The sequence below is a fragment of the Haliotis cracherodii genome, unplaced genomic scaffold, assembly GCF_022045235.1.
Source record: "Haliotis cracherodii isolate W230 unplaced genomic scaffold, xgHalCrac1.p SCAF_16, whole genome shotgun sequence".
In the NCBI taxonomy this organism is placed as follows: domain Eukaryota; kingdom Metazoa; phylum Mollusca; class Gastropoda; order Lepetellida; family Haliotidae; genus Haliotis; species Haliotis cracherodii.
Genome location: NW_027266271.1, coordinates 532,854 through 548,151, shown reverse-complemented (window position 1 = coordinate 548,151; position 15,298 = coordinate 532,854). Strand labels below are relative to the sequence as shown.

At 41.4% G+C, this 15,298-nt stretch overlaps 1 protein-coding gene across 1 annotated transcript; it reads right to left on the bottom strand.

Annotated features, from left to right (window-relative positions):
* Window positions 1-3,833: 3,833 nt before the first annotated feature.
* Window positions 3,834-14,417, bottom strand: LOC139463335 (sushi, von Willebrand factor type A, EGF and pentraxin domain-containing protein 1-like). The gene is made up of 6 exons (XM_071244585.1): window positions 14,333-14,417; window positions 14,048-14,179; window positions 7,155-7,256; window positions 5,461-5,655; window positions 5,132-5,326; window positions 3,834-4,060 (listed from the first exon to the last, which is right to left on the bottom strand). The coding sequence occupies exons 1-6, from the start codon at window positions 14,385-14,387 to the stop codon at window positions 3,834-3,836; spliced, it is 906 nt and encodes a 301-aa protein (XP_071100686.1). The 5' UTR covers window positions 14,388-14,417.
* Between the last annotated feature and the right edge of the window lie 881 nt (window positions 14,418-15,298).

The window sequence follows — 15,298 nt, the reverse complement described above, 5'->3', positions numbered from 1 at the left end:
GCATTGTAGATACAACGAAATGCGACAATGATTATCAAAATATAATCTACAATGCCCTGACTGGACGTTTTACGAAACAAACAGGAGAATCAAATTGTTAAAAGTCATCAGCAAGAAGCCGTAGTAAAATGCCATTACGAGTTGAACTGTCTTCTTCTGTACTCTTTCAGTTTTTGCTAGGCTTTACAGTTAACATGGTTCTTGCATTTAACTGGTATATTTCTGTACACTTTCGAAATCATAAAATCAAAGGGAAAGCACATATATACTTCTTGAAGTAGATAAAAACGGAGTAACCGTCGAGGTCAATTATAACCATCCGTTTAGAACACAACTTTATTACTCTCAAGATTTGGTACATAGCATGTTGAGGATTTACGGTAGATCACAGTTATAATGTGTTAAAAGTTTAGTTGTTATGCATTGTATTCTGCAGGGATTCATCTAAACAAGCTCTGAGGCCGATATTTGGCCCCAAGTCTGCAGCAAATGTCATTTGAAATTCCCAAATTGGAATGATGTATTTCCCCATTCATATAGTAACTTATAACAATTAATGTCATAATGTTGTAGTATTTCACTGATGACAGGACAAATAAAGAAGAGGTTTTGATGCATTCAATGCAAAATGCAATACTTCTAAACTTGAGGAAATAATAACTTCCATAAAATCCCATTTTGAACAAAATAGAGATATTTTCCCCAGCCATTCATTTGTAGTGAGATCAGAGTTAAGATGTGTACACCAGAGCTTAATTCCGAGAACGGAAGTGTCTACTTCCCAATGCGAAGGGTAGGTATTTTGATCAATGGAAAGTACAGTTGTTATAATACATTTGGCCCCACAAGAATGCGTGATTTTCATACTGTAAATATAGACATCCAATAATACATGGGTCAAGGTTTAACTCCTATGTTGCTTTATGCATCCTCAGTGATCCAATAGTGAACTGAGGGTAGGTGTAATTGCACGACGTTCGCGTTTCATTATAGACACGAGCTTAATGAAATATCTTCACAGTATTGTCTTGACAGATCTATTAATCTATTCCTTATTGTATTGTCGTTCTGACCTGATCTGTAATGGACGTGTTTTTTTTATGTAGCTGTAGTGAGCACTAAGATCTGATTTTACTGATATATCACGACTACTATTGTGATTCTGTAATAGTGAAACTTCTATAATTATATCTTTGCCAACGGATGCATGTAAAATAAAGAAGTTAATTCAGATGTTTCTTTGTGAAAAGCAGGAGTTCCAAATTAAATGTCATAAGTTGTTTGTAAAGTATAACATGAGATATGCTAAATCGTATTTACCAGACATTATTAAGCGCTGGAACAATTAGCCTGATGTCGTCATTGCAGAAACTGTTGGTGAATTTAAGAGGTTTTTAAAACAGAATAAAAATACCAATTTGTATATTCATCTAAATTATGGAAGTAGATTTTTGTCAGATTGTACATTCTCGCCTCAGACTTGGTTGTAGTGATCTTACTGTCTATGAAAGACAATGCAGCTTGTTCTTGTGGATACGTATATGAAAATGCATCACACTATTTCTTATCCTGTCTCGTGTATAACGATCTGAGAAATAATTAATTCTTCGACTCTGATCTTAACACTATAATGAATGGCATTGCTAATTTTACAAAACTACTTAGCCAGATATCTTAAAATCAGTACATTCATACATTCTATATTCCAAAAAGTTTAAGCTAACGTGATACTAAAAATCCCGCATATATGTTAATCTTCTACTCATTACACCAAACTGTTGACCATGACCACTTGCCTTTGGTTAACATATTTAGTTTATCATCATGTATTGTTTTATATAATGCCTTCACCAATATAACTTGTACTGGAGAGGTATTAACATAAGCCCTTCTTGGCTTGTTAACCGATCCAGATTCATCGAATAAACACATGTTTAAATCATAACATTAACAGTGGTGTTGAACTGCTTTGCAGAACTAGAACTGGGATTTGCAACACCAGAACAAAATGGTTGGCTTTGACACATTTGATTAGGATAGGGTGTAACAGTACTACAGTAAGAAAGGCAGGACAACATTGGGAAATAGTGACAGTTTTGTTTTAACGCCACTTTGCACAGTATTTCAGTCATGTCACTGCGTGTCAGATTAATGTGCAAAGTCCGAAGTGCTGCACGTATCAGACGTTTACCCCTTTCGTGAAACTCACGAACACCGGTACTGAGCTGACAAACCTAGAAAAATGAGGAACACATTCATCAAATTCCGCCGACATACTTACAAATGTGATGTCATCGTTCCTGGACAAGGAATTAACTGACAGACTGCTAATCTCACTGTAGGTGCGTGAAAATACATGAGTTCAACAAAGGAATTATTTTTGAGATTGAAAGAAAGAATACCTTATTAATATTATATATCAATATAAATGTGACCGTCGTAATGTTTTAATGATAAACACCCTCATAATATAGAGTGAGTAAGTGAGAAAATTGGGTTTAACGCCGCTTTTAGCATTCATCAGGTAGAGGAATCTGACATGGAGTGACACATTCATCATGTAGAGCAAACACAGATAGGGCGTAACACCTTCATCAGGCAGTGGAAGCAGACAGGAAGTAACGCATTCACCAGGTAGAAGAAACAGACATGGAGTGACCCATTCATCATGTAGAGCAAACACAGATAGGGCGTAACACCTTCATGAGGCACTGGAAGCAGACAGGTAGTAACGCATTCACCAATTAGAAGAAACAGACATGGAGTGACCCATTCATCATGTAGAGCAAACACAGATAGGGCGTAACACCTTCATCAGGCACTGGAAGCAGACAGGAAGTAACGCATTCACCAGGTAGAAGAAACAGACATGGAGTGACCCATTCATCATGTAGAGCAAACACAGATAGGGCGTAACACCTTCATCAGGCACTGGAAGCAGACAGGAAGTAACGCATTCATCAGGTAGAAGAAACAGACATGGAGTGACCGATTCATCATGTAGAGCAAACACAGATAGGGCGTAACACCTTCATTAGGCAGTGGAAGCAGACAGGAAGTAACCATTCATCATGTAGAGGAAACAGACAGGAAGTAACACCTTCAGCAGTTAGAAGAAACACAGACATTGAGAAACAAAAACACAATGCCATTTAGAAAGTGTTCAAATGTAACACGTTATATATACGATAACACTTTCTTAGTAAAGTACAGATTCTCGTAAATTGTGTTTATAGCATTTGTTACATTTGACTACTTTCTAAATGACATTGTGTGTTCATAGCTTTCGGCCATGGGACCCGAGCCAATTTACACTTGTCAAAGGGGTACACAGAGTACGTGATCTAGACTACCAGTTGTCAGACTTTCATTTTTTGTGGAAACCTCAGTGGCTGAGTGGGTTAGACCGCTGCCTCATTCTGGCAGTGTGGGTTCGAATCCCGGACGGACCTCAACCCAAAAAGTACGAGAATCTGTTCTTTACTAAGAAAGTGTTATCCCAAATATAGCATGTGTTTCATTGTGTAACACCTTTATCAGGTAGAGGAAACACAGACTGGAAGTAACACCTTTATCAGGTAGAGGAAACAGGCGGAGTAACACCTTAATCAGGTAAAGGAAACAGACAAGGGAGTTACACCTTCCTCATGTCGTGGAAACACATACTGGCATGTTGGCACGTTAACCACTATTATGACGTCACTACGACATGATCATCTTCTTTGAACTGGGGCCCATGGCGAGATTAAGCAAATGCAGCTCGTATTTTACAATCTTTAATTCCCTTTAAACTATTAAACAATCCGTATTGTTTCCACATTACATATGGTCTTTTATTTCTGCATATACACTCTCTTCATATCTGTGACTATGGGGAGGGAAGGTCCCACGTTGAGACTGCAGACTGTGTTAGTTTTGTTGTATGTGTATCCTTGACAGAACGGAGAAATCGAGCAGAACCTTGCACAGTCCAGGCCACTCCGGGCAGACACCGCGCTCAGTGTTGGAGTGAGACCTGTGTCTATCTCTGAACTTGAGTCATGATAGTAGTTGGTAGCGTCTGTAACCAAATACGTAAACAGAATCAATTTACCCACTATTAATTACCGTGTATTGTGGTACCCATGGGACACACTTAACAGCAAAGTGATTGTGTTTACTATACCCTAAACAAACTGATATTAACGTTGCAAAGAAAATGGACATCTCAACAAATGTAAAATAGAATCCCTAACAGAATGATAAGTTGATAATTATATATACTAAACAACAAACGCTCCTGTGACATTGATTAAAATTTAATGCAAAGTTATGTTTTTTACCAAATCTGAAACAATTTCGGTTTGCAACAAATAAAAGACTCCTGTAAGTGTTCAAATGGTTTAAGTTGCCATACTGACTTCAGAAAATGCGTGATTTCATATAACAAAACCAAAACAACATGAACATGCCAAAATGTCAATTTACAAATCAGTAGCGTGTGTGCCCACCTCTGGTTGCGATGCAAGCAATACATCTTCGTCTCATGGAATGGACCATGCGTCGCACAAAGTCCTGTGGGATATCTGTCCATATCTGCTGGAGCATGTTTCGAAGTTCCTGGAGAGTCTGTGGAACATGTGGTTGACGTCGAAGGCGCCGATCCATCTCATCCCATATGTGCTCGATTGGTGAGAGATCAGAGGAGCGAGCCGGCCAGGGGATGACATTCGCGTTGTTTTGTTGAAGAGAATCCTGAACAAGTCGAGCAATATGAGGCCGGACGTTGTCATGTTGAAAGGTAATGCCTTGGCCATGACGACGCAAAAACGGTAGAACAACAGGGCTGATGATCTGGTCGCGGTAGCGCTGTCCATTGAGATAGTCCTCTACCACTATCAAACGGGTCCTCTGTCTTGCTGTAATTCCATCCCATACCATAACGCTGCCGCCCCCGAACCGATCTTACGATCACCTCGACGTCGGTCATTTTTTGCACGGAATGCGTGCTTTTCTGTAGCAGTTACGTGTTTGTGACTTGATTCCATACATGTACTACAATATTGAAAACCAAACTTTACTTGTTTGAAAGATACACTAAAATATTGGTGTCACAGGAACTTTTGTTGTTGAGTATATAAAACAGACTCACCAACACAAAGGGGGTAGATGTCCCTGCTGTCCGCCACCCACACGCCAGAAGCAGTGCACGCATGTCTTGCGCCGCCGCCGCCTCCTGTCCTTACGGACGTCAGGGCACAGTCGTACGTGATGGTATCTTCATAGACTCCCGTAGCGGATGATGCAACGTAATTCCTTATTACAGGGGCAGAACCACAGCTGACCGCTAAAGAAATGCATAGAAATATCCCGTGCTTACCGTTACATTGCAATTTAGTATTCTAAAATATACTGATGTAGAATATAATAAAATTCACGACGTGAATAAATCCGAATTCTTAGCGGATGAAAGAAACCTACCCTGGCACACAGGCGGTGTGCCTGTTTTATTACTGATGACCCAGCTACCATCCAGAATGCAGATCCTAAGTCCCTCACCTCCCCCTTCCCGGGTGTACCCGACGTTACAAGAGAACGTCACCTTGTCTCCGTACAGAGGACTGGGATTGGACGGCGACGCGTGACTAATGCTTGGCAGGGCGGTACATACCACACCTGAAACATATGATCCTATTAGTAACGCACAGTACAAACAATATGTTATAAAAGGCGTAATATTGTCAACAGCTATTGACAGCCTCGGGTCAACTCAAGCACCAACGTTTTAATTAATGCCGCACAGTCCCGAAATATTATGCGGAACAATTCAGTACGGTTGTTTGAGATGATTGATAACTTTTATATCTTACACAGAACGAACTGAGTTATAGTAACATTTTGTTGTTGACATTAAATGATATATAGTTAATAAATGCCTGTTGAGCAACTCGTGTCCCTGTGACAAATCATTAAAAAAGCAGGGGTATGAGACCCACGGAAAATGGACAAACTGAGGAAGGTGCAGTCACTCCGAATGCCTGTGTTCAGTTTCCTAAATGGATGCTAGGTGTGACGCAGATTTGAAAAGGAGAAAACACGCCTCAGAGATTCTGGTTGAAAATGTAAACACGAGGGAGAAGACAGTCGCTGCACAGAATTGTTGAAAATGTAAAACTGCGAACCAAAGCCGAGGAGTGTTTTATCCAAATTATAGACCGTCTAAAAGCAAGAAATATCATATAAAAACATCGGGATATCTTTTAGGAAAAAGGAAAAAGTACCAGGAAAAAGTAACACCGCATCCCCCACCCCCACACACCCAGAAGGTTATTACGAGATAGAAGGATACCTTAAATAACATAGGCAAATGTGCCAGACGTGTCCGCGGCTGCGCAGTAATATTACTGACATACTGCTGAAACCAGCATAAAACCCATCACGCTCATTAATGCCCAGTACATAAAAGAGATGAGCAAAGAGAGTAAAGCAAATACTGATGGGATCAGTTTTGTATCCCCCCAAAAGCTCATGGGCAATCTGACATTAAAAACAACAACAACATAAACGTGTTCGTCGCGGCATCACTGACACTTTCTTTGCTAGCTATGTATTGGAATAATGCTGAATAACAAATATATAAATAAACTGAACAAATTGCAATACGGAAAACCGCCATGATATTATACTCATAACACATTTGTCCAATTCCTACAATCATAGAATCATGTCTACCGCCAGTGGCCTCGAAAGAGAAATATCAGTTCGTGCTGTTTTATAGCAAACACCTGTTACTATGATGCTTCCATGCAGGTGTTAATGAATGTCTGTTCCATTCGGGTTCGACTATCAATGTGACAATGTGACAGGAATAATAAATCTGGGGTAACAATCATAATTATATGTCAATATGTCTTCATCCGATAAGACCATATCAAAGACTACATGATGACGTAGAGGAATGTGACCACATATACACATACATGTTCACTGGGCAAGTCTCTTGAGACGTGAAGATTTGTTAAACGATTTATAAACCAAATACTATAGTTAACGAATCCGTATTACGCCGATTTGGGTACCTATCAAGATATATATCGGCGACTAAAGGCTAGAGTAACTAGGTGACTGTAGCGCTGAAATCCATCACAAACCCATGTACGTGACCTGCAACTCACCGACTCGGCGTTGGCAAGTGGTATAACAGTTGTTATTGACGGATGGGTCGTCACATCTTGCGGCAAACGCCAGACAAGCACAGTCTTGATCCATCGATACACCTGCCACGCAGACAGCATGTGTCAGAGAGAAACAATGTCAAACTGGGGACGGGTCAAGAGGATTTCACTCTTTTTACTGTCAAATATTCTAAAAAAGTGAGGGATATTCGAAAATAACAGATGATTACAGAGTGAGTGTTTGAGTTAATATTTACAGTCACATCGGCAATATTTCAGCCATATCGTGACTTAAACAAATGATGCATTTATATTATATACGAACGAAAAACAATGTGTGAAACTGTACTTCATATAAACTTCAATAACAATACATCTATTCTTAAATTATATAATGCATATTTCAACACCTATTCATGACGATATCTTCTCGACTTTTAGGTCGTGATTCAGAATGTGCACGGACATGTTTATCCACAGGGCACAATTTGTATGTTGGCGTGTTATCTAGATCATCTAATCTAATGTATGCTGCAAACATGAATGGCGCTCAACGGAGTTGCCAGATGTTTTAATGTTCACTGAAACACAATATCATGAGACGTTATATTTATCTACAGCAAGTCAACATTCATGACTTGTCAGGGTGTCACGTCACGTCAACAATACAACCATATTCGTTTGGTGCATAAACGGAATCGATACTAAACTGCTACATCAACATTTCGGATTCCATTCACAACCGGTTGAGGCAGCACAACATCCAGCATCGACGTCCAGCGACACGCTCAATGTTGCTTCCACATTAACTGCTTTACCCCCCGTCGTGGGCACAGCTTCTTTCTATCGCAGTTAATAATTAGACACTGCCATATCATACAATAAATAGCTATGTACATTCAAAATGTTCAGTTAGTTCTATACTGAGTCAAATTCAAAACTTCACATTTTTAAAAGAAATCCCATATATGATATACAACGGACAAATGTATCAGAGAAGGTAATTTTTAATCATGAATGTCCGAAGAAGGATTTTAATTAACGGTGGTAACCATAATTTGTTCCAAGCACCTACGGTATTCGGTAATAACATCAACCGTTTAAATCATAAGTCCCAAGCACGAGAATCTGATGGCACACAAGTTCAGTAGCGTGTATTGCCACCATGTGCGTTGACAACTGCCACACAAAGCCTCTGCATGGACCTTGTGATACTTGTGAACACATGATTGGGAAGACGACGCCATTGTTGCTGCAAAATGGTGCCAAGATCTTGCAAATTCTGTGGTTGGTTCTGGAGAGTGCGCAGACTTCTGCCAAGAGCATCCCAGACGTGTTCGATGGGATTGAGATCGGGAGACCTTGACGGCCAGTCCATGACGTTGACTCCCGCATTCTGAAGGAAATGCCTTGTCAAAATTGGCTGTGTGGGGTCTGGCATTATCGTGTTGGAAGATCAAACCGGGTCCATGTGCTGCCATAAAAGGAAGAAGTTCTGGTGCCAGTACCTTGTCGCGGTAAGCAGCAGCGTTGAGGTTGCCAAGAAGCCTGGAACGTGCATTGCCACAGAAAGCACCCCACACCATGACACATCCGCCTCGAAATCTGTCAACTTCCTGTACACAACACAGGGCGTAACGTTCATGACGGCGCCTCCACACCCTCGCCCTACCATCAGCAAATCGAAGATTAAATCGAAATTCATCACTGAAGACGACTTGATTCCAATTCTTCTGAGTCCATCGTAAATGTCGCTGTGCCCACAATTGACGTTGACGTCTGTGTAGTTGAGTCAGAATCGGCCCGCAGTATGGCCGTCGTGCTTGAAGGTGAGCAGTTCTCAGACGGTTTCGAACATTTTGCGCACTCAATCTACCCCCAAACAGTTCATTTCTGGTTTATGTAGCCGTCAAAAATCGGTTACGGAGGTGACGTAAGACAATCTGACGATCCTCTGCATGTGACGTCACACGTGGTCGACCTGGCCGAGGACGATCAGCGGTGGTACCTGTTTGCTGTAGATGCGTCTGTATATCATAAACAGTCCGTCGACTACAACCCATCGTCCTTGCAACTTCAGCTACGGACGTTCCCGTCTGCCACATGCCGATGGCACGTTCACGTTGCACATTTGAAAGGCGTGGCATGACAAATGGCCGTAAAGACTTTTGTTTTCTTGTGTTTTTCTTTTTTAGTTAATGACTGCTAACAAGTATGGCTGAAAACACGTGCGGTATTATGACCACGTGACCAGTTGCACGTGAAAAAACCCTTTTGCCACTATAGTGCTGTGCACATGATTTTGATCAATTCATCTGCACAAAAACGGGTGTTATCTGAAGACAATACGTGGCCATTACTGTTTAAATTCACAATAAGGGCCCACAATGATAACTGGTCAAAATGTTAAAATTTTAGGATTGTGAAGTTTTTAATTTGGTTAAGTATATTAACAAGCTGACAATTTAATGAGAACTTGTGTTAGTAAAAAGATTCTTTGTGGAAGGAACCTTGAAACAGTTATCCCTTGTGAAGGAAAAATCAACACTGTTAAGCAAGACATGCTTTAGTTTCTCTCATCACTAGGGATACAGTACGGAGGATTCCCAAATTTCTATAAATATTCATGTGCATATCGAAAAAGGCCAATACGAAATCGTCGTAAATTTACCTCTTCTATACTGACAACTCAAGTAGCTGTAACCGATAGTTTGATTCATTACATGTAATGTTTTCATGCCTTCTTGGTGTACCGCTTCTTTTGCATTGTAAAAGTGCTGGCCATTGCATTGTGGTGATACATGCACGGTGGGCACGAGCGTTATCGTTTTGAAAGCGAAAACGTGGACCAGGCGCGTTTAGGCACAACTATTGATGTGTCGGTAGTACGGTGACAATATGCAGTGGCGTTTATGTTTATGTCTTTAGTTGACGTTCGCCTAACGTTCGTTAGGAAACCTTCATACACATCCATGAATGGGGACTAATCTGATCACATTACATCGGTAGTTCCAACAGTTTCTACGCTCTCAACACCATTGGCGTCTGGCTAGAATGTGTCAGTTTTCTACCGGTAGTACGACACGTTGTTGTCGAGCATGCAAATTAGTTAAATTCAGACATTAACTAATCTGGTCAGTAAGTTGACCTCCGATGGCCTTGCGCAAGTGAACAGCGATTTGACTGGCTGTGTGTGCTGATTTCTTAAAAGCCCGTTTTTTTATTAATAGATACTGGACTTGTGCTGTTGACATTGTGAGCCAATCATTAATTTATTGTGTCCAAAACGTTTTCCAAATTCTACTAATCACATACTGAGACACACTGAACGCATTGATAACATATTGCTGATAGCCTTTATAGACAATGCAATCCCATCTGATCGTAAATACGGCATTAAAGCAAGCGTAGGGAGTTACATGTTACTGTGGACAATGAAAATCAACCCGCCTAATGACTAAACGCGATTTGACGACTTTTCACCTGCACGGAGGATTTGGTTCCGGTCTATCTTTGACAATCGTTTTTCAAAGATGATCTTTATTTATTTGTGAGAGTGGATGGTGCTCTGAATGGTCTACGCTACTGAGACGAGATCCTGCAGCGGCACGTTGTCCCTTTCATCAACGTCAATGGCGGCATCTTTCAGCAGGACAACGCCAGTTTCGACCAACGACCCTAGTTTCTGCGTCACAACAACGTGCCTACGCTACCATGGCCTGCCCGCTCGGCAGATTTGTCACTTATTGAACATCTGTGGGACGTGCTGGATCGCCGTGCCCGTCAACATCAACCACCGCCACAGATACTTCAGGAATAGTTTGTTGCGTCCATGGGCAGTCGCTGCCATGAGGTGATAGCAGCTCGAGGAGGCCATAATCGTTACTGACTTTCCACGTTTTTGAAGAGTATATAAAATGTTCCCTATCTTTTTAGGGAAGAGTTCAGTTTGAGTCTCACCGAGCGTATTTTAAAGGAAAAACATATCTGTGCATCACTGACTATCATGGGAAATAAATTAACGCAAACTAAGAACGATTTTGCAGTAAAACATTATATTGATGTACATGAAATATGAATCAATTTTGATAGTGACAACACCATAAATGTCCTATGTAAATGTCATCTCATGGGGTAATTAGCTCACAAGTCTGTATCATGTATGACCATCATTGCACAAGCTTGCCTCATTATCGACAAGTCAATATCTGGACCAAGGCCTGTCGTAGCTGGACCAAAGTCACCTGTTGGTTTGGAGGTCGGCGTAAACAACATTTAATTTAACCCCACACATGTTCTTTCGGTGACGGATCTTGTGAAGCAACATGCCAAGGGAGTATGGGGAGGTGTTCTGTAATCCAATGAAGGCCACACGTGCAACGTAAAAGCGTGCATTGCCTGCTATAAAGTGAAGTAACGTCCAAAGGTATGAAGGATCTGGAGGACGTGAGAACGGATAACTTCGTCAGGGTAGCATTCACCTGTCAAATTTGCCATCGATGACCACCAGAGGGGTTCCGAGGGGTGCAGTGCTACTTCACCATAGAATTACGCTCCCACCACCAAATGCAGAATGTTGAACATCACACGCGTCAGCGTATCATTACATCCGACGTCGATAAACACTACTGTCAAGATGAAACCTGTGAAGGGGACTATCATTTAAACCTGTGAAGATGACTAACATATATAGTCCTGTAACCTAAATCACAGGTGCTGTCTTGAATATGCCAGGCTTACAATTCGATGACGTAGCAGAAAAACTAGATAGCAACACCAGACGTACAGCTTGAAGACGTGGTGGGATGTTATTCTCTCGCAATCAATTTCTCTCAGTCCTTAAACAAATCGGACGTAAGCCAGGGATACTGCGGGCTGTCAAAGTTGCAGTCTGAAACCGATTTCACGGTTGAACCAGACGGACATCATCATCTTACCGACCTGACGTTACTCGTGGACGTCCAGAACGTGGTCAGTCCGGGGTGTTGCCAGTCTGGTACGAGGGCTGGCTGAAAAGTTCTAAGCCTAACCGTGAAAGACCCGTACCAAGTCGATGGTTATCATATCTTTGTCCTTCCACGTTTACACACTTTTGCCAGCGATGCTACAAGGCCTGGCTGCCGGCCAAGGTGAAATTTTCTTCAGCCACCCTAAAAAAGTCATTCACAGCGGAAATGACGTCATCATTACTAGGAAAATGGCGACCGGCTAGTTCCTTTTTCATTTTGGGAAACAGGTGGAAGTCTGATGGGGCCAAATCGGGTGAATAAGGGGGATGGTCCATGAGTTCGAAGCCACAATCATGGATGGCTGACATGGCAACCACCGATTTGTGAACAGGAGCACTGTCTTGGCGGAACAGGACTCCTTTAGTGAGCATTCCCCGTCACTTAGCTTTGATAGCTTCACGCAACTGTCTCAGTAGGTCAGCATGATATCTTCCATTGATAGTCTGGCCTTTAAAGAGATAGTCAATCAGCAGAATACCCTTGGAATCCCCAAAAGACTGAAGCCATCACCTTTCCAGCAGAAGGAACCGACTTGGTTTTGGGGGGGTCTGGTGATTCAGGATGCTTCCATTGTTTAGACTGAATTTTGGTTTCTGGTTGAAAGTGATGAATCCAGGTCTCATCCATGGTTACAAATCGGGATCTGTTTCAAAACAGCATAAATTGTCATGGGTCGTCAGGAATCTGACACGTTTCTGATCCGCTGTCATGAGCTTTGGCACCCATCTTGCAGAAACTTTTGTCATTCCCAACTCGTTGGTGATAATGTGCTCAACCCTCTCATGAGAGATGCCCACAACACTGGCAATATGTCGAGTGGTCAATCGTCGATCAGCCATCACCATGTCATGCACTCGGGTAATGTTTTCCGGAATGGTTGCTGTTGAAGGCCTTCCTGGCCGCGGGTCATCGTCAAGGCTCTCTCTGCCACGCTTGAATTCCGCAGCCCACTTCTTTACAGTGGTAAAGGAAGGGGCATCATCCCCTAAAGTGGAGACCATGTCAGCATGTATCTGTGTTGGAGTTAGCCTTTTCAGTTGCAGGTACTTGATGACTGCCCTATAGCCAGTTTTGTCCATTTCTGGTGATTTCAATGGGTAGGTTCACACGATGGTCTGGTACAAAGACAATAATAACACTACAGTTGCAGTTCTTATATCTATGATTCATTAAATAATTGTACTTGGTGGTGGCAAAAGTTTGTTTCAATCCGACTGAGATATACCACTTAGGCTTAGAACTTTTCAGCCAGTCCTCGTACCGTACCTCGTATGGCGTTAAGATGAACACCAAAACTCCGAACGACAACGTTTTCTGAAATTCCGGTTTCAAGCATCAATTGCACGCAACCGCTTATTATCAGACAGGCGTGACATGGGATTTTATTCATGCAATGACCGGGATGCACATGGGTAATCACGACAAAGTGTTTGTACATACATGGGTTTACCATGATTCTGAAAAAAATCATGACAATTTTATTTCAATGATATTTTTTGGGTGCATATGATTTAATTCGCGAAGTGTAAATTGAACTGTCGCTGAATTCGTTGTTTAGGCAGTGTGGTCTCTAAGCATCGATGTAATACTGCGGCAAATCATTTGATGGGCAACTAAAAACAGACGCTCTATACGCTGTATCTGACATCAGGAATATTCCTTTCCCACTTACATACACGTCGAGTGCATTTCGTGCTTTTTGTACACACGTACAGCTGAGCAGTAACACAGGTAAAGAAAACAATAAACTTCAGGATATTTAACATCAAGATTCATTGTTTTATTAACGAGAAATGTCACACTAAATGTTTAGTGAAGTTGCAATTTAAACGTGTAATTCATGTTACTGTCTAGTGGAGAGGGTTGTGATTAAAGGTTACCTACCTGGACACACTGGCCTCGAGTTGCAGGACTTCTGGCACTGACAGTTGATAAGTGCACTGAGCCAACACTCACCTACAGCAGCTTCGGCATCACAGTACTGGTTTGCCTTAAAGTTGATACATTGACTACATCCTGAGGAAAAGAAAACTATTGTATCTTTTTTGCCATTGTGCTGACATTCACAAATTGTATAAAAAACATCAACGTTTGAAATCACCAATATTTGAATATCTCACTTTGACAGGTATCATAAATATATACGCATGACTATATATGCACACGTACCTCTTCCAATCAGGTTCCACAGCCCTAACACCGCTAAGAGTCGGACCAAGACCATCGTGTGTCACACCCTCATGTGAAGTGAACGTTCTGCATGGGGAAGAATGACTTGCTCACGTTCTCTGTGACATAAACATCGGCATGATTGGATTATGCCGCCAGTGAAATGTGTAAATGCCGATAAAGGTGCTAATTTACTATGACAGTGACATCCTGGATATGTGTAAGATCGTAATTGCACAGATATCGGATTGATTCCGAATGTGTTTATGGGTGTAATGGAATAGCTACACCGACTTCTTCCTTATCTGACACAACGATACGGTTGCTTGGCTCTAAGGTGTAAACGTATCATATATAGCTGTTAGTGACATTCGCTTGGAACAGCACTGGAGCTATTTCCTCCAGTGTCTAGGATAATGATCACAATTAACATTGCAGGGATTAGGTACTATTCTGCATCGATTGGGATCTGTTGACAGGACGTCATAATGCACAGAGCGGAAAATAGTCATAATTAGAATCAAAGGAATATATTGATCGCAGCAATGAAAATCCTTCCTCGGGAAGTTCTAATCACATTGGATGACGAAACACTTACATGGTTCGCCTTTCACTGCTCTAGAGCACTAGACTCTTAAAAACCACACCTGGTCTGCATGACTGCAACAATCAGCGTTCTATAAACTGGAAATTGACATGCCTGTAAACAATTTCATTAAACACTCAACTTTGGGCTGTCACATGTAGCTATTATCAACTGTGATTTTGATTGATAGTTATTGTGTTATTTAATCGGTACTTTCTGGGAAGCTGTCCCGTGTTGTCTTATAGTAATAAATATGTATGCATTTGTTAAATGCCACAACACTATAATTATCAGTATCGATGTCGAGCTACAACTCATAATAATTTGATTCTTCTTATAATATCCCACATATCATGTGAACTTCGCTGGTCACGAGGACT

Excerpts from the sequence above, each read along its gene's own strand:
- LOC139463335 (XM_071244585.1), bottom strand. The coding sequence starts at position 14,387 with ATGGTCTTGGTCCGACTCTTAGCGGTGTTAGGGCTGTGGAACCTGATT. Across the intron at positions 14,180-14,332 it reads GTGGAACCTGATTGGAAGAG|GATGTAGTCAATGTATCAAC; the intron begins GTACGTGTGCAT and ends TCTTTTCCTCAG. Across the intron at positions 5,327-5,460 it reads CACACCGCCTGTGTGCCAGG|CGGTCAGCTGTGGTTCTGCC; the intron begins GTAGGTTTCTTT and ends GCATTTCTTTAG.